Source organism: Somniosus microcephalus, chromosome 11 (assembly GCF_052327205.1).
Source record: "Somniosus microcephalus isolate GS21.2 chromosome 11, FLI_Smic_1.0, whole genome shotgun sequence".
In the NCBI taxonomy this organism is placed as follows: Eukaryota; Metazoa; Chordata; class Chondrichthyes; order Squaliformes; family Somniosidae; genus Somniosus; species Somniosus microcephalus.
The window spans coordinates 1,695,590-1,715,591 of record NC_140997.1 but is presented as its reverse complement, the minus strand read 5'-3'; the positions used below and the strand labels follow the sequence as shown (position 1 = coordinate 1,715,591).

The window sequence follows — 20,002 nt, the reverse complement described above, 5'->3', positions numbered from 1 at the left end:
ATGCAGACCTTTGACTGAGGCTCTGCCTTCCTGGAATTGTGGTTCTGGTAGACGTTAAAATATCCAGAGGCACCATTTGAAGAGGAGCAAGGAGTGTTCTCAGTGGTCTAGCCAACATGTTTCCCTCAAGCAACACTGCCAGAAACATCCTAACAGGCCAGTCTTCCAATTGCTGTTTGTGGAATCTTGCTCTGCACAAATTGGCTACTGTATTTCCCAGCATAAGTCACCCCACCTCAACGTAACTCACTCAATGGGAAGTCCTTGGGATGTTCTGAGACGTGTGATGGGGTTTGACATAAATGCACATCTTTCTTTTTCCAATTGAATCTGAAAACTAGGACTCCAATGCAGTTGTCCAATGGGATATTTTCCATCCAGACTTTTGACTCACGCTGTCAAGTTCGAGGTTGTAGAATATCCTGTTTGTGTTGTTTTTCTCAGAGATGGGGCTGTTGCTTTGCAAATCTGTACCAGTAACTTGCTCCGTACAACACCATGTCCCAGAGAGATAGTGGCCAATTGTAGTGTTCACATCATTATCCCAAGAATTGATCAATCTGGGCCATTGTTAGAAGACTCCTAGAGCTAGGTTTAGGTTGGGGAAGTGTTTGCTTGTTTTCAACTCTTCTATCAGAAATTACGTAGATTTATTTGGAGGAGAAATGAGACAAGGAGTAACGTGTAAAGGGACTGGATTATGAGGAAACATTACAGAAACTTAAGCTTTTCGCTATTGAAAGTAGGTAATAAGGCAATAACTGGGATTAACTTCAAAGTAAGCCAGGATAGAGGAGTAGAAGACATGAATGGAAATTAATAAAAAGTAAATTTAGAAAAGTTATCTGTGCAGAGCGGAATTAAACAGAGTGTTTTATTTGGGAATTTGGAAAGAATGGGAATTTGGAGAAGAGGGGGAAGGAGTTGCTGCTTTTGCCTGCACCAGTTATAGTGCTGTGTGTTACAGGTAGATATTTAATTTCAGTACCCATAACTTATTATAGATCAAGTAAGTAGTCAAGAAACTACACTGTAACCTAAGTTACTTAAATACAAATGTAATTAAATAGAACAAGGTCATATAGGGATGGCAGAGCAGGCGGTGTGCCTCAACTGGAGTGGGAGTTTGTGGAGAGCATTGTGATCCCGGACAACCACGTTTGCAGTAAGTGCCTGAATCTTGAGGAACTTCAGCTCAGAGTTGTTGAGCTGGAGTCTGAGGTGCAGACATTGCGGGGCATCAGGGATGGGGAGAGTTACCTGGACACTTTGATCCAGGAGGCAGTCACACCCTTAGGTTATGTAGTGGTACAGGTCTGGTTAGTGCTCAGGGACAGGAGTGTGTGACTGCAACTCAGCCAGGTAAGGGGACCCCAGGTGCAGTGCTGAAGGAGCCTTGGCATTTGTCCTTACTCAACAGATGAGAGGTTCTTGCTGCCTGTGTGGATGAGGGAAAAGCCTGCAGGATGGATGAGCAGGCTGACCACGGCACCATGGTGCAGGAGGCCATTCAAGTGGGGGGAGTGAAAGGGAATGTAGTTGTGGTAGGGGGACAGTATAGTCAGAGGGTTCCGAAGGTGCCAGGGTTAAAGACATCCCCTCGCGGCTGCAGAAGAACTGGAGTGGGAAGGGGAGGATCCAGTTGTCGTGGGCCGTGTAGGAGCCAACGACAGGTAGAACTAGGAATGAGGTTCTGCTGAGAGTTTGAGGAGTTGGGGTCCAAATTAAAAAGCAGAACCTCAAAGGTAATCTCTGGATTGTTACCTGAGCCACGTGCCAATTGGTATAGGGATAATAGATTAGAAGGTTAAATGCGTGGCTCAAAGAGTGGTGTGGTAGACAGGGGTTTTGCTTCATGGGGCACTGGCACCAGTTCTGGGGAAAGAGGGAGCTGTCCTGTTGGGACGGGCTGCACTTAAACCGGGCTGGAACCAGTGTCCTGGTGAATCAAATAACTAGGGCAGTGGGCAGTAGTCAGGGCTTTAAACTAATGAAGTGGGGGGTGGGAGGATTCAGGAAAGAGTAAATTTAAAAGCAGCGAGAGAAATGTCAAGGCTCTAGAGCAGAGCTTTGGGTAAAAATAAGCAGAGTGGGTCAGGAAGGGACAGAGAGAGTAACAAAGGTAATAGGGCATCAGTGACTAAGGCGACATCAGGGAAAAATAGAAATAAGCCAAAGCTAAAGGCACTATATCTGTGCATGAAGCATTCACAACAAAATAGATGAATTAATAGCGGAGATAGAAATTAACAGGTTTGATCTAATAGCCATTATGGAGATGTGGTTGCAATGTGGCCATGGTTGGAACTAAATATTCCAGGATACTTAACTTTTGGAAGAGACAGGCAAAATGGAAAAGGAGGAGGGGTAGCTCTGATAACAAAGGATGGGATAAAGACAGTAGAGAGAAAGGATCTTAGCTCCGAAAATCAAGAAGTAGAATCAGTTTGGGTGGAGCTAAGAAACAGCAAGGGGCAGAAAACATTGGTGGGAGTTGTTTATAGGCCCCCAAACAGTAGTTGTAATGTAGGGCAGAGTATAAATCAGGAAATTAGAGGCGCATGTAACAAGGGTAATACAGTAATCATGGGGGACTTTAATCTACATATAGACTGGGCAAACCAAATTTGCAGTAATAGTGTGGAGGACGAGTTCATGGAATGTATACAAGATAGTTTTCTGGATCAATATGTTGAGGAACCAACTAGGGAACAGGCTATTTTAGATCTAGTATTGTGCAATGAGAAAGGGTTAATTAATAACCTTGTAGTAAAGGGGCCCTTAGGGAAGAGTGACCATAATATGATAGAATTTTATATTGAGTTTGAAAGTGATTTAGTTAAATCCGAAACTAGAGTCTTAAATCTAAACAAAGCAAACTACGTAGGTATGAGGGGCGAGTTAACTAAGGTAGATTGGGAAACTACATTAAAAGGTATGACGGTAGAGAAGCAATGGCTAGCATTTAAAGAATTAATACATAATTTACAACAAATATACATTCCTTTTAAGGCACAAAAACCCCACAGGAAAAGTGGTCCAAATGCGGCTAACGAGAAGTTAAAGATAGTCTTAGATCAAAGGAAGAGGCTTATGATGTTGCCAAAAACAGTAAGCCTGAGGATTGGGAGGATTTTAGAATTCAGCAAAGGAGGACCAGGAAATTGATAAAGAAAGGGAAAATAGAATATGAGAGTAAACTAGCGAGAGATATAAAAACAGACTTGTAGTGTATGTAACCGTTCCACCTTTAAGAGAACTATTTTAAGGGTTGCACTACTTTTATCTTGGCTGCTGTTTACTGTAAAAAAAGAAGGCAAAAGTAAATTTTGGTCCCTTACAGGCCAAGACAGGAGAAATTATAGTGGGGAATAAGGAAATGGCAGAAAGAAACAAATACTTTGGGCTGGATTTTCATTCAGTAGTCGGGAAGGAGGCGGGACTACAACTTTCGGGTTTTAGTCCCGTCTCCATCGACATGTGGCCAATCCACGCGATTTTCACTTGATTGACCTTGTTGAGCCCGCCCAGCGGGCTCGGCAGTCCAATTAAGGGCCACCCGGCAACAGGTGATGTCACAGACTGAAATTTCATGTCAAGACGTGCTGACAGATGAAATATCAGCGTTTCACAGCTGTTTGAAGCTGTCAAACACTGACAGTCTTACTTCTAACCTGAGTCCTACGCAGACTCAGTTAGAACTCAGACTGGCGCTGAAGGCTGTCACTTTTGACAGCTCGCAGCCTTTCTGCTTTCAGTGCTGGCTGAATGATGGACTCCCGCAGCCTAGAGGAAGGAAGGCTGTAGAGGTAAGTACAGGTAATTTAAACTTCTTTACACACTTTAGACACACCAAACACACTTACCTATGCACTCATGCACCCATCACTCACCTGAGCACTGACATCTCGACCCCTCCAAGTCCTTCAACCCGACGGCCCGCCTGCTCTAACCTGGCGTGGTTTGGAGCCGTTGGGAATCCCTCATGCCACCCTTCAAAATAGGGATTCGGCTAAAAACCAGTCTGGTTAATTGGCACTAATCCCTTCCTGCCTCGGGTCGGCGGGTCCCAGTGCGGGGCGGGTACCCACCTCCTTTGAAACTTACGTGCAGGCGGGTTTTGGGCGGGATGGTGTCGGGACCCCCGAATTCGGGATTTTTGCCCCCCGCACGCCTAAAAGCTCGCCTCATGGCACACTGAAAATCCAGCCCTTTGTGTGTTTTCATCGAAGAAGATGCAAAAAACTTCTTGGAAATACTGGAGAACTAAGGGTCTAGTGAGAATGAGGAACTGAAAGAAATTAGTATTAGTAAAAAAAAAAGTGCTGGAGAAATTAATGGGACTGAAAGCCGATAAATCCCCTGGACCTGATGGCCTACATCCTAGGGTTTTGAAAGAGGTGGCTGTAGAAATAGTGGATGCATTGGTTGTCATTTTCCAAAATTCCATAGATTCTAGAACGGTTCCCGTGGATTTGAAGGTAGCAAATGTAACCCCACTATTTAAGAAAGGAGGGAGAGAGAAAACGGGGAACTTCAGACCAGTTAGCCTGACATCAGTAGTAGGGAAAATGCTGCAATCTATTATTAAGGACGTGGTAACCGGGCACTTAGAAAATAATAGGATTGGGCAGTCAACACGGATTTATAAAAGAGAAATCATGTTTGACGAATCTGTTGGAGTTTTTTGAGGTTGTAACTAGCAGAATAGATAAGGGGAAACCAGTGGATGTGGTGTATTTGGATTTTCAGAAGGCATTCGATAAGGTGCCACACAAGAGGTTATTAAACAAAATTAGGGCTCATGGGATTGGGGGTAATATTCAAGCATGGATTGAGGATTGGTTAACGGACAGAAAACAGAGTAGGAATAAAAGGGTTATTTTTGGGTTGGCAGGCTGTAACTAGTGGGGTATCACAAGGACCAGTGCTTGGGCCTCAGCTATTCACAATCTATATTAATGATTGCTAATGATACAAAGCTGGGTGGGAATGTAAGTTGTGAGGAGGATGCAGAGAGGCTTCATCAAGGGGATATAGACAGGCTAAGTGAGTGGGAAAGAACATGGCAAATGGAATATAATGTGGAGAAATGTGAAGTTATCCACTTTGGTAAGAAAAATAGAAAAGCAGAGTATTTTTTAAATGGTGAGAGATTGAGAAATGTTAGTGTTCAGAGGGACCTGGGTGTCCTTGTACACGAATCACTGAAAGTTAACATGCAGGTACAGCAAGCAATTAAGAAAGCAAATGGAATGTTGGCCTTTATTACAAGAGGATTTGAGTGTAAGAGTAAAGACGTCTTACTGCAATTATATAGGGCCCTGGTGAGACCACACCTGGAGTATTGTGGACAGTTTTGGTCTCCTTACCTAAGGAAGGATATACTTGCCATAGAGGGAGTGCAACGAAGGTTCACCAGACTGGTTCCTGGGATGGGGGGGATTGTCCTATGAGGAGAGATTGGGTAGATTAGGCCTGTATTCTCTAGAGTTTAGAAGAATGAGAGGTGATCTCATTGAAACATACAAAATTCTTACAGGGCTTGACAGGGTAGATGCAGGGAGGATGTTTCCCCTGGCTGGGGAGTCTAGAACCAGGGGTCACAGTCTCAGAATAAGGGGTCGGCCATTCAGGACTGAGATGAGGAGAAATTTCTTCACTCAAGGTGGTGAATCTTTGGATTCAGAGGGCTGTGGAGGCTCAGTCGTTGAGTACATTCAAGACAGAGATCGATAGATTTTTGAATCAAAGGATATGGGGATAGTGCAGGAAAGTGGAGCTGAGGTAGAAGATTAACTGTGATCTTATTGAATGGCGGGGCAGGATCAAGGGGCCGAATGGCCGACTCCTGCTCCTATTTCTTATGTTCTTATGAAAAGATTCATCAAAGATTGATAAATGTTTAAAATAATCTACCAAACAAGGCAATAGCAAAACATTGGGGTAGAAACAGTAATATGCAGAAGTCATGAAGAGTTTGTGCAGAGTGGAATAACTATTAAACCATTGTAAAACCATAATCTGCAAATACGCAAAAGGCAAAAACAAAGAGAAAGATGGGTTAATGTTTCCGCTATTTCTGTTATTTCCGATCTCCAATGTTGAAGGTTTTTCCTTTCTGCCTCAGTTAATCCTTCAGTCTAAGAAGTTAATTTAATTCTATTTTAATTCTTAGGTTCTGGATGTCCGGGAGAACCCTAATTTGGTTATGCCGCCTAAACCAGTGGATCAAACCGCAGAGTTTTACAACATTGATTTCTCCTTGCAGAACCAGCTTCGATTGGCTGGTGCATCGCCAGCCACAGTAGCAGCAGCTGGCGGAGGTACAACAGCAACAACTTGTATTTCTATAGCGCCTTTAACGTAGTAAAACGTCCCAATGCGCTTCACAGGAGGATTAAAAGACAATGTGGGAAAATGCGAGGTTATCCACTTTGGTAGGAAAAATAAAAAAGCAAATTATTATTTAAATGGGGAGAGATTACAAAATGCTGAGGTTCAGAGGGATCTGGGGGTCCTTGTACATGAATCACACAAAGTTAGCATGCAGGTACAGCAAGTAATTAGGAAGGCAAATGGAATGTTGGCCTTTATTGCAAAGGGAATGGAGTATAAAAGTAGGGAAGTCCTGTTACAACTGTACAGGGCGTTGGTGAGACCACACCTGGAGTACTGCGTACAGTTTTGGTCCCCTTATTTAAGGAAGGATATACTTGCATTGGAGGCAGTTCAGAGAAGGTTCACGAGGTTGATTCCGGAGATGAAGGGCTTGTCTTATGAAGAAAGGTTGAGCAGGTTGGGCCTATACTCCTTGGAGTTTAGAAGGATGAGAGGGGATCTTATTGAAACATAAAAGGTTCTGAAGGGGCTCGACAGGGTAGATGCAGAGAGGATGTTTTCCCCTCATGGGGGAATCTAGAACCAGGGGGCATAATTTCAGAATAAGAGGGCACCCATTTAAAATGGAAATGAGGAGGAATTTCTTCTCTGAGGGTTGTGAATCTTTGGAATTCTCTGCCCCAGAGAGCTGCGGAGGCTGGGTCATTGAATATATTTAAGGTGGAGATAGACAGATTTTTGAACGATAAGGGAGTCGAGGGTTATGGGGAGCGGGCAGGGAAGTGGAGTTGAGGCCAAGATCAGATCAGCTATGATCTTATTGAATGGCGGAGCAGGCTCGAGGGGCAAAATGACCGACTCCTGCTCCTGCCTCTTATGTAGGGTGTTCTAATGCTGCGAAACACTTCTTTATTTCAGTTTCTCCACTATCAGCATCAAGCACTCCCAGGCCAGGCACACCAAGGGTGAGATACTGAGTAAAACTCGATCTACTCTGCTTCAATAATGTGCCTGGGTCCCAATCCTACTCTACCAGCGTGACACGGTGCTCATCCTGTGTCCCCTCTGAGTGACTCACTCTGGAATGTGTGTCTCGCGGTGCCGGAAGCTTTTCGCTACCTCATTCAAGTGGTTGTTTTTCATGTATGAGGCAAGCCTGGAGTATCATCAGGCTGTTTGACCTTAGTGGAGGCGTGGGATCACAGCTGAGTTGATTGTGTCCTTGCCCAAAGTCCACACGTCGGGAGAATGGGGTTTAACATCCCAAATGGAGTATGAACACACAGTTGTAGAAATTAAGAGTTGATTTATTTTTTCCCCCTCTGACAATAGGAGTCACTGCTCGAGATCCAATAGCCCGCAAAATGCGTCTCCGGAGAAGGAAGGACTCTACCCAGGATGACCAGGCCAAACAAGTGCTGAAAGGAATGAGTGACATAGCACAGGAAAAAAATAAAAAATTAGAGGTAAACAGTAAAGGAATGACTCTGACCATTGAAAGCATGTAGCAGATTCGATGCAGAAACTCTTAATGTGGACAGGCTGTTAATGTGTGAATTCTTTCTAACAATGTAAGTGATTTATAAATATATAAACTGTTCAATGTAAGGAGGATGCACATTGTGATCATTGGCAGGTTTCTGCATAATCATCTTGGAAAATGCTTAATCTGCAAGATTGTTGTTTGAGAATGGGCAGTGTTAGCATTTAAATCAACACTGGGAATAGCTGACTCAAACACTTTCTATACATTACATGTATCTGGTTCTGAGCGACTTGTGTTTATCATTTCATCCATCCCATGGTTTGAGTGGCTCCGCAATTCAAAATCATTTTATTTTCATTTTTCCACACTTCTTGAACAGTTGTTCCCTGCTTTCCTCTTTACGTACTTGTGGCAACTAGCTGTAAACTGGTTTGCTAAATTAAAAATGAATGTTGACTGGGATCGTAATAGTGTTAAGGGCAGAGAAGGGGAAGAATTTCTGAAGTGTGTGTTCAGGAGACCTTTCTTGATCAGTATGTTTCCGGCCCGACGAGGGAGGAGGCATCACTGGATCTGGTTCTGGGGAATGAGGTGGGTCAAGTGTCAGTAGGTGAACATTTAGAGAACAGTGATCATACTATCATAACGTTTAGATTAGCTATGGAAAAGGACAGGGAGCAATCTAGAGTAAAAATGTTTAACTGGGGGAAGGCCAATTTCAGTGGGTTGAGAACGGATCTGGCCCGGGTAAACCGGAATCAACGATTGGCAGGCAAAACTGTAATGAAACAATGGGCTGTCTTTAAAGAAGAATTGGTTCAGATACAATTGAGGTATATTCCCACCAAGGGAAAAGGCAGGGCAACTAAAGTCAGGGCTCCCTGGATGACAAAAGAGATAGAGAATATTACATAGGATATACGGCACAGAAACAGGCTATTCGGCCCAACAAGTCCATGCCGGAAGTAGAAAAAGAGCGTGTATGACCGATGTCAGGCTGCAAATACATCTGAGAATCAGGCTATAAATAGAAAGGTCAGAAGAGAAGTGGAAAAGAAAATAAGGGCAAAGAGGGGGTATGGCAGCCAACATAAAAGGTAATCCAAAAGTCTTCAATAAGGGTATAAATAGTAAAAGGGTAGTAAGAGGAGGGGTGGGGCCGATTAGGGACCAAAAAGGAGACCTATGCATGGAGGCAGAGGGTATGGCTGAGGTACTAAATGAGTACTTTGCATCTGTCTTCAAGGAAGAGGATGCTGCCACAGACATAGTAAAGGAGGAGGTAGTGGAGATACTTGATAGGATTAAAAATTGATAAAGGAGCTATTAGAAAGGCTGGCTGTACTTATGTAGATAAGTCACCAGGAGCGAATGGGATGTTGAAGGAATTGAGGGAGGAAATCGCGGAAGTACTGGCCATAATATTCCAATCCCCCTTAGATACGGGGGTGGTGCCAGAGGACTGGAGAATTGCAAATGTTTACACCCTTTTTTGAACAATGGTGTAAAGATAAACCCAGCAACTATAGACCAGTCAGTTTGACCTCGGTAGTGGGGAAGCTTTTAGAAACAGTAATCAGGGACAAAATTAACAGTCACTTGGACAAGTGTGGATTAATTAAGGAAAGACAGCACAGATTTGTTAAAGGTAAATCGTGTTTAACTAACTTGATTTGCCGCCTTTGATGAGGTAACAGAGAGGGTTGATGAGGGTAATGCAGTTGACGTAGTGTACATGGATTTCCAAAAGCCGTTCGACAAAGTGCCACATAATAGTGCCATGTGGATTCTAACTGAAATTCCACCCTTTGTGTTTCGGATCCACTCAGGATTACAGATCTGAGATATTCAGCGTTCCTCGAACCACTGCTCTCGCCACATCCTGAGATCCACGCTCAACGCCATGCGCCGCCACATGCACACCCTCGACCTCTCTCTTCAGCAGCACCGACTCACTCTATCTCAAAGCTGTCCGGGTCCGCAGTTCCATTTCATCCTTCGCCTCATCCGGCGCTTCAACAAAAAACTTTTTTTCTTCCTTTCAGATGTCAAGGGTCGCAAGCTTCAACAACTCTTGGACACCAACGCCCCTCCAGAACCTTCTTCCCCTTCACTTTCCTCTGACCCCATCCCTTCTTCCAATCTCACCCCCTGCCGTGTTTTCACTATCCCCTCTGACCTTCCCCTCTCTGACCCCGAACGATCAGTCCTTAGCAAAGGCCTGAGCTTCATCCCCTTACACCCCCATCTGAATGAATTTCGAGTTCGGCACAACGCTGAGCAATTTTTCCGTCACCTTCATCTCCGTGCCCACTTCTTTGGCCAGAAGTCTTCCCCCCCTTCTCCCGCTTTCAGAATTCTCACTCTACCTGGACCCCTCCCTCTGGCCTCTTACCCTCTCTAGATCTTTTCATTGCTAACTGCCGGCGTGACATCGGTTGTCTCAATTTCTCTGCTCCCCTCACTCACTCCAACCTACCTCCCTCTGAACTTGCAGCACTCCGTTCTCTCCGATCCAACCCTAACATTGTCATTAAACCTGCTGATGGGTGGTGCTGTTGTTGTTTGGCAAACCGACCTCTACCTCTGAACGCCAACTCTCTGACATCTCCTCCCCTGGACCATGACCCCACTAGCAAACATCAAGCCAATGTTTCCAAGACTGCCACTGTCCTTATCTCCTCTGGAGATCTTTCCTCCATGGCTGTCAACCTTGTAGTCCCGCACAGCCCGCTTCTACCCCCTTCCCAAGATCCACAAACAGGACTGCCCTGGTAGACCCATTGTTTCAGCCTGTTCTTGCCCCACGGAACTTATCTCTTCCTATCTCAACTCTTTTTCTCCCCTTGTCCAGTCTCTTCCCACCTACATTCGTGACTCTTCCAACGCCCTCCGCCACTTTAACAGTTTCCAGTTTCCTGGCCCCAATCGCCTCCTTTTCACCATGGACGTCCAATCCCTCTACACCTCCATCCCCCACCAGGATGGCCTGAGGGCACTCCGCTTCTTCCTTGAACAGAGGCCCAACCAGTCCCCATCCACCACCACCCTCCTCCGCCTGGCTGAATTTGTTCTCACATTGAACAACTTCTCCTTTGACTCCACTCACTTCCTCCAAATTAAAGGTGTTGCTATGGGAACCTGCATGGCCCCTAACTATGCCTGCCTTTTTGTGGGATATGTGGAACATTCTTTGTTCCAGTCCTACTCTGGTACCCTCCCTCACCTTTTTTTCTGGTACATTGATGACTGTATTGGTACCGTCTCCTGCTCTCGCCCTGAACTCGAAAATTTAATTCACTTTGCCTCCAATTTCCACCCTTCCCTCACCTTCACATGGTCCATCTCTGACTCTTCCCTTCCCTGACTTCTGTGTCTCAATTTCTGGGGATAGGCTATCGACAAACATCCACTATAAGCCCACCGACTCCCACAGCTATCTGGACTACACTTCCTCCCACCCCGCTTCCTGTAAGGACTCTATTCCATTCTCCCAGTTTCTCTGTCTCCGCCGCATCTGTTCTGATGATTCCACCTTCCATACTAGTGCTTCCAATATTTTTTTTCCTCAACTGAGGATTCCCCTCTACCATGGTTGACATGGCCCTCGACCGTGTCCGTTACATTTCCCGCACTTCTGCTCTCACCCCATCCCCTGCCTCCCAGAACCACGATAGGGTTCCCCTTGTCCTCACCTTTCACCCCACCAGCCTCCACATTCAATGGGTCATCCTCCGCCATCTCCAGAGTGATCCCACCACCAAACGCATTTTCTGCCCTCCTTTCAACATTCCGCAGGGACCGCTCCCTCTGCAACACCCTGGTCCACTCCTCAATCACCCCCAACAGCCCCTCCCCTCCCCACGTTACCTTCCCGTGCAAGCACAGGAGATGCAACACCTGCCCTTTTACCTCCTCCCTTCCCACTGTCCAGGGTCACAAACACTCCTTTCAGGTGAAACAGCGATTTACTTGTACTTCTTGCAATTTAATATACTGTATTCGCTGCTCACGATGCGGTCTCATCTACATTGGGGAGACCAAACGCAGATTGGGCGGCCGCTTTGTGGAACACCTCCGTTCAGTCCGTAAGGGTGACCCTGAGCTTCCGGTCGCTTGTCACTTTAATTCTCCACTCCACTCCCACTCTGATCTCTCCGTCCTTGGCCTCTTACACTGTTCCAATGAAGCTCAACATAAGCTCGAGGAACAGCACCTCCTCTTTCGATTAGGCACTTTACAGCCTTCTGGACTCAACATTGAGTTCAGCAATTTCAGACTATAACCTCTGCCCCTATTTTTGCAGGTGGCAGCTGTTGATGATTCTGCCAGCCCCATTTGCAGCATTTAATCTCTCCTGCCTTCCACCCTATCACAGACCGTCCCTTTTGTTCTTTCCTCCCCTCCCCTTTCCCTGCCTTTTCCCTGCCCCTACACCTGCTTAAAGCCTGTTACATCTCTAACTTTTTCCAGTTCTGACGAAGGGTCATCGACCTGAAACGTTAACTCTGTTTCTCTCTCCACGGGTGCTGCCTGACCTGCTGAGTGTTTCCAGCATTTTCTGTTATTTCAGATTTCCAGCATCCACAGTATTTGCTGTTGTGCCACATAATAGGCTTGCTAGCAAAGTTGAAGCCCATGGAATAAAGGGGACAGTGGCAGCATGGATACAAAATTGGCTAAGTGACAGGAAACAGAGTAGTGGTGAAGAGTTTTTTGGACTGGAGGAAGGTATACAGTGGGGTTCCCCAGGGGTTGGTTCTAGGACCACTGCTTTTCTTGAAATATATTAATGACTTGGACTTGGGTGTACAGGGCACAATTTCAAAATTTGCAGATGACACAAAACTTGGAAGTATAGTGAACAGTGAGGAGGATAGTGATAGACTTCAAGAGGACATAGACAGGCTGGTGGAATGGGCGGACACGTGGCAGATGAAATTTAACCCAGAAAAGTGTGAAGTGATACATTTTGGTAGAAAGAATGAAGAGAGGACATATAGGCTGAAGGGGATGCACGAACAGAGAGACCTGGGGGTATGTGTGCACAAATCGCTGAAGGTGGCAGGGCAGGTTGAGAAAGCAGTTAAAAAAGGCTTACAGGATCCTGGGCTTCATAAATAGAGGTATAGAGTACAAAAGTGTGGCAATTATGATGAACCTGTATAAAACACTGGTTCGGCCCCCAACTGGAGTAGTGTCCAATTCTGGGCACCACATTTTAGGAAGGATGTGAAGGCCTTCGAGAGGGTGCAGAAAAGATTTACGAGAATGATTCCAGGAATGATCGACTTCAGTTACATTGATAGACTGGAATCGCTGGGGTTGTTCTCCTTGGAGCAGAAAAGATTGAGAGGAGATTTGATAGAGGTGCTCAAAATCATGAGGGGTCTGGACAGAGTAGAGAGAGAGAAACTGTTCCCATTGGCAGAAGGGTCGAGAACCAGAGGGGACAGATTTAAGGTGATTGGCAAAAGAACCAAAGGTGACATAAGAAACTTTTTATGCAGCGAGTGGTTAGGATCTGGAATGCACTGCCCGAGAGGGTGGTGGAGGCAGACTCAATCGAGGCTTTCAAAAGGGAGTTGGATAAGTATCTGAAGGAAAGAAATTTGCAGGGCTCCGGGGAAAGGGCGGGGGAGTGGGACTAGCTGAAATGCTCTTGCAGAGAGCCGGCACGGGCTCGATGGGCCAAATGGCCACCTTCCGTGCTGTAACCATTCTATGATTCTGTGACTTGCGTATTGCCCAGGACAGTGGGAGAATTCCATGCTCCTTTTCAAATAGTTACATCGATTTGAAGGATGACATCTCCAACAATGCAGCACTTCCTCAGTACTATATTGAGTGTCAGCCTCAATATTTGTGCTCAAGTCCCTGGAGTGGGGCTTGAACTCAATCGCTTATCCAAGATGTCAGAGTGCTACCACTGAGCCAGCCAACAGTTGAACACGTGGTTACTGAAGAGAGAGAGTCCTGGCATCAACAGATTTTATTAACATGCAAAAATTATGTTTTTGGGTGTGGAATCATCTGAAAGGGATGTTAGAGAGCAAATTTGTTGGTGAGAGATCAGCGAGTATGCCTATTACCAAACCAGAATATTGCACTTTTACTCCCCCAAATTTCTTCTGTCCTTCCTTGAATGCACTGGTTCCTCCTGGAGTGTGCCGTTCTTCAGTGAATGTAGACTGGTGGGTGTTGGCAGGCTGTTCAATTGTGAAGACTTTACAACTGAGGCCAACCCTTTCTTTGCTGGATACCCACATCATGCATGTTGTTTCCTTTCCTAACTCTGGGACTGTGAGTTCATTGTAGTGCCCTACTATTGAGATCAAGTAAAGCAGCACAGACTGGCGATTGAAGCTGGTTCGTCTTGGTCTGTGTGGCTCCGCAGTACATCGCGCAATGTACTATCCGCTGAGCTTCCACACTGATGTTAATGAGGGGCTACTTTAATTTTGCTCTGTACTCTTCCAGTTGCTTAATCTCCAATGGTAAATGCTAGTAAATTGGCATTAAAATAAAAGTTTGTTCCAGTACTGAGGCACCTGTTTCCTTGCAGGAGATGGGGGAAGTCAAGCACACAGACCTGAAGACCAGGCGCTGGGATCAAGGCCTTGAGAAACCTCAACTTGATTATTCCGAGTTCTACACTGAAGATATTGGTCAGATCCCAGGGGTCATGGTTTGGCACATTGAGAATTTTATTCCGACTCAAATCGATGAGACCTTCCATGGAAAGTTCTATGAAGCGGACTGTTACATCGTGCTGAAGGTGATCATTACTGGGAAAAGTAGAGTGGAATTTCGGATCAGTAGAATTCATGTATAATAATTGTGGATTATTGCTTGTCTAAAAGTAGCACGCAGGAATGTAGAACAAGTGCGGGAAGTGTTCAGACATGAATTTTGCTGATTGGAAATTCTACCCTAGTGCCTCTACGGTTATTTGTTTATTTTAAATGAGATTATGAATTTATCCTTTTGGCTTTTTTCTGCTGTATTGGTATTCAGAAGCATGCACTTTCTGTGACCAGGTGTGTACAATTCGGGCTTTCTCCTAGCACTTTTAAAATTCATGTCCACATCAAAAAGGCAGTATCCATAGGCAGACCCACGTCTTTGAACTGAAACATGCACCCTTATGCTTGATATGAATGGGATAGTGTGCCCAGGACCAATTATTAACCTTGTACTACGGAGCAATGCAACAGAGAATATGTGAGCTGTCCTGTTGGAAAGGTGGAAAGTGCCACACTAATAATCGAGTTTATTTACAAGAAAAATAATTACAAAGAAGCTAAAGAATGCAGTAAGTGACCAGTCCAATATTTAACTTACACAGAACTTAAACTGCACTGAAAACAATAGTGCAAAATCCAGCAGTTCTCCCCAGAAACTAGGTCCATGATAAACCAATGCGTGAATAATTAACTCCACAAATCCATTTCACAGCCTCAGCAATCAAAACTGCTGTCCAGATTTCTGTTTCTATCTTTCTTTGACATGGAGGCTGGTTTCTTTGAAGAAGAAACAAATTCTTTCTCAACAGTGAGGCACTCAGTGGACAGGGCTTTAAACTAATGAAGGAGGGTGGGGGGGTGGGAGGATTCAGGGAAGAGTAAATTTAAAAGCAGCAAGAGAAATGTCAAAGCTCTGGAGCAGAGTAGAGTTTTGGGTAAAAATAAGCAGAGTGGGTCAGGAAGGGACAGAGAGAGTAACCAAGGTCATAGGGCATCAGTGACTAAGGTGACATCAGGGAAAAATAGAAATAAGTCAAAGCTAAAGGCACGATATCTGTGTGCATGAAGCATTCGCAACAAAATAGATGAATTAATAGCGGAGATAGAAATTAATAGGTTTGATCTAATAGCCATAACGGAGACGTGGTTGCTATGTGGCCAAGGTTGGGGACAAATTCTTGGAATGTATGCAAGATAGTTTTCTAGATCAGTTTGTTGAGGAACCAACTAGGGAACATGCTATTTTAGATCTAGTATTGTGCAATGAGAAAGGGTTAATTAATAACCTTGTAGTAAAGGGGCCTTTAGGGAAGAGTGACCATAATATGATAGAATTTTATATTGAGTTTGAAAGTGATTTAGTTAAATCCGAAACTAGGGTCTTAAATCTAAACAAAGCAAACTACGTAGGTATGAGGGGCGAGTTGGCTAAGGTAGATTGGGAAACTAAAAGGTATGACGGTAGACAAGCAATGACTAGCATTTAAAGAATTAATACATAATTTACAACAAATATACATTCCTTTAATGCACAAAAACCCCACAGGAAAAGTGGTCTAACCGTGGCTAACGAGAAGTTAAAGGTAGTATTAGATCAAAGGAAGAGGCTTATAATGTTGTCAAAAAGAGCAGTAAGCCTGACGATTGGGATGATTTTAGAATTCAGCAAAGGAGGACCAGGAAATTGATAAAGAAAGGGAAAATAGAATATGAGAATAAACTAGCAAGAGACATAAATAATAGTATGTAATAATAGTAGGGGATTTCAACTTCCCCAATATTAACTGGGATAGTGAGAGTGTGAAAGGCTTAGAGGGTGTGGAATTCTTAAAGTGCATCCAGGAGAGCTTTTTGAGCCAGCATGTAGAAAGTCCTACAAGAGAGGGGGCGATACTGGACCTAATTCAAGGGAATGTAGCCGGGCAAGTGGTAAATGTGTTAATAGGAGAGCATTTTGGTGACCGTGACCATAATTCGGTGAGATTTAAGGTAGTCATGGAAAAGGACAAAGATGGACCGGAAATAAAGGTTCTAAATTGGGGGAAGGCCGATTTTAATATGATAAGGCAGGATCTGGCCAAAATAGACTGGGATCAGCTACTTGTAGGAAAATCCACATCAGAGCAATGGGAGTCTTTCAGGAAGGAAATAGAGAGAGTACAACGCCAACATGTTCCTGTAAAGGTCAAGGGTGGGACCAACAAGCCCAGGGAACCCTGGATGTCGAGGGATATACAAGAATGGATTAGGAAAAAAAGGGAGGCTTTTGGCAGATACAAAGGACTAAAAACAGTGGAAGCCCTAGAGGAGTATAGAAAGTGCAGGGGGGTACTTAAAAAAGAAATTAGGGGAACGAAGAGGGGGCATGAAAAAACACTGGCGGGCAAAATAAAGGAAAATCCCCAGGTGTTTTATAAGTATATTAAGGGCAAGAGGATAACCAGGGAAAGATTAGGGCCCATTAGGGACCAAAGTGGCAATCTGTGTGTAGAGCTGGAAGATGTGGGTGAGGTTTTAAATGAATACTTTGCATCTGTGTTCACTGTGGAGAAGGGTGAGGTAGGCATCGAAATCTGACGGGAGGATTGTGATATACTTGAACAAGTTATTATTGAGAGGGAGGAGGTACTAGCGGTTTTAGCAGGCTTAAAAGTGGATAAATCCCCAGGCCCTGACGGGATGTATCCCAGGCTGCTGTGTGAGGCAAGGGAGGAGATTGCAGGGGCTCTGACACAAATTTTCAGAACCTCTCTGGCTACAGGGGAGGTGCCAGAGGACTGGAGAACAGCTAACGTAGTACCATTGTTCAAGAAGGGTAGTAGGGATAAACCAGGGAATTACAGGCCAGTGAGCCTAACATCAGTGGTAGGGAAATTATTGGAAAAAATTCTGAGGGACAGAATTAGTCTCCACTTGGAGAGGCAAGGATTAATCAAGGATAGTCAGCATGGCTTTGTCGGGGGGAGATCGTGTTTGACCAATTTGATTGAATTTTTCGAGGGGGTGACTAGGTGTGTGGATGAGGGTAGTGCAGTTGATGTAGTCTACATGGACTTCAGTAAGGCTTTTGACAAAGTCCCACATGGGAGACTGGTCAAGAAGGTAAGAGCCCATGGGATCCAGGGCAATTTGGCACATTGGATCCAAAATTGGCTTAGTGGCAGGAGGCAGAGTGTGATGGTCGAAGGTTGTTTTTGTGACTGGAAGCCTGTGTCCAGTGGTGTACCGCAGAGATCGGTGCTGGGCCCTTTGCTGTTTGTAGTGTACATTAATGATTTAGATATGAATGTAGCAGGTATGATCAGTAAGTTTGCAAATGACACAAAAATTGGTGGAGTGGTAAATAGCGAGGAGGGAGGCCTCAGGCTACAGGACGATATAGACGGGATGGTTAGATGGGCAGAACAGTGGCAAATGGAATTTAACCCTGAAAAGTGTGAGGTGATGCATTTTGGGAGGACTAACAAGGCAAGGGAATACACAATGAATGGTAGGATCCTAGGAAGGACAGAGGATCAGAGGGACCTTGGTGTGCATGTACATAGCTCCCTGAAGGCAGCAGAACAGGTAGATAAGGTGGTTAAAAAGGCATATGGGATACTTGCCTTCATTAGCCGAGGCATAGAATATAAGAGCAGGGAGGTTATGATGGAGCTGTACAAAACGCTAGTTAGGCCACAGCTGGAATACTGTGTGCAGTTCTGGTCGCCACACTATAGGAGGGATGTGATTGCATTAGAGAGGGTGCAGAGGAGATTCACCAGGATGTTACCTGGGCTGGAGCGCTTCAGCTATGAAGAGAGACTGGACAAGCTGGGGTTGTTTTCCTTGGAGCAGAGAAGGCTGAGGGGGAACCTGATTAAGGTGTACAAAATTATGAGGGGCATAGATAGGGTAGATAGAAAGGAACTTTTTCCCTTAGTAGAGGGGTCAATAACCAAGGGGCATAGTTTCAAGGTAAGGGGCAGGAGGTTTAGAGGGGATTTGAGGAAAAACTTTTTCACCCAGAGGGTGGTTGGAATCTGGAACTCATTGCCTGAAAGGGTGGTAGAGGCAGGAACCCTCACAACATTCAAGAAGCATTTAGATGAGCACTTGAAACGCCATAGCATACAAGGCTATGGACCAAGTGCTGGAAAATGGGATTTGAATAGATAGGGCTTGATGGCCGGCGCAGACACGATGGGCCGAAGAGCCTCTTTCTGTGCTGTATAACTCTATGGGGGAAAAATTCAGTTGTTTGCACCTCCCGTTAGTGCCTTAAGAGGGCGCTAATGGGGCGCAAAGCAACTAGCGCCCGGGCGCGGCGATGCTTGCGTCGCTCGCGAAATTAACTAGATATTTTGCGGCGGCGCTAAACACTACCAGCACGATCTCCTGCGCCGGCAGATTGTGATGTCAGTCGAGTGCGCAACGCCCCGTTAGCACCCCGGACCGAATATTGTGTGGCGCCCCCTGCCTTACCGCCTGCCGCTAGCAATGACAGGTTGAGGGGAGCATTATGCTGTCAGAAAGGGACTGGGGGAGCGCTATTTAAAGGCGACCGCTTCCTGCCTTTTTTTGTCGGTGACATTTTTGCACCACGCATTCTGAGAGAGAGAGAGAGAGACTTCTGGAGAGATTCAACGCTGTGTGAAGGAGTTTTGAGTACTGAGCAGCACTTTGCAGTTTTATTTTGATTTGCCCTTCCTTGCTTCGCCAGCGCTCTGAGGTAGCACCTCGTTCCTCGGTCTTAGCGCCTTAAGACAGGTGTGAAGCACCTGATTTAGCGCTCCAATCACCTCCAGTGGCGATGAAAGCCAAGTTTGCCGTCCGAGGCGATATTTAGCGCCAGGCGCTAAACTTTGCGCACGGCCAATAATGGCGCCCCAAACGGGGTGATACTGAATTTTTTCCCCATGACTCTATAAAAACAGAGTGTAAAGGATTAGCGAAAGTAAATGTGGGTCCCTTACAGGCTGAGACAGGAAAAAATATAATGGGGAATAAGGAAATGGCAGAGAAATTTAACACATACTTTGTGTCTGTCTTCACGGAAGAAGACGCAAAAAACTTCCCGGAAATAGTGGAGAACCAAGGGTGTAGCGAGAATGAGGAACTGAAAGAAATTAGTATTAGTAAAAAAAAAATAGTACTGGAGAAATTAATGGGACTGAAAGCTGATAAATCCCCTGGACCTGATGGCCTACGTCCTCGGGTTTTGAAAGAGGTGGCTCTAGAGATAGTGGATGCATTGGTTGTCCTTTTCCAAAATTCCATAGTTTCTGGAACAGTTCCTGCAGATTAGAAGGTACCAAATGTAACCCCACTATTTAAGAAAGGAGGGAGAGAGAAAACTGGGAACTACAGACCAGTTAGCCTGAGATCAGTAGTAGGGAAAATGCTAGAATATTATTAACGACGTGGTAACAGGGCACTTAGAAAATAA

General features: G+C 45.1%; 1 protein-coding gene across 1 annotated transcript in view; it reads left to right on the top strand.

The window, feature by feature from the left end:
* flii (FLII actin remodeling protein) overlaps positions 1–20,002 on the top strand; it is a 108,688-nt gene that overhangs the window by 30,874 nt on the left and 57,812 nt on the right. The window contains exons 11-13 of the mRNA XM_086000021.1: positions 6,179–6,326; positions 7,675–7,808; positions 14,394–14,606. Coding sequence (XP_085856147.1) covers positions 6,179–6,326; positions 7,675–7,808; positions 14,394–14,606 — 495 coding nt within the window. The remainder of the gene's footprint in view (positions 1–6,178; positions 6,327–7,674; positions 7,809–14,393; positions 14,607–20,002) is intronic.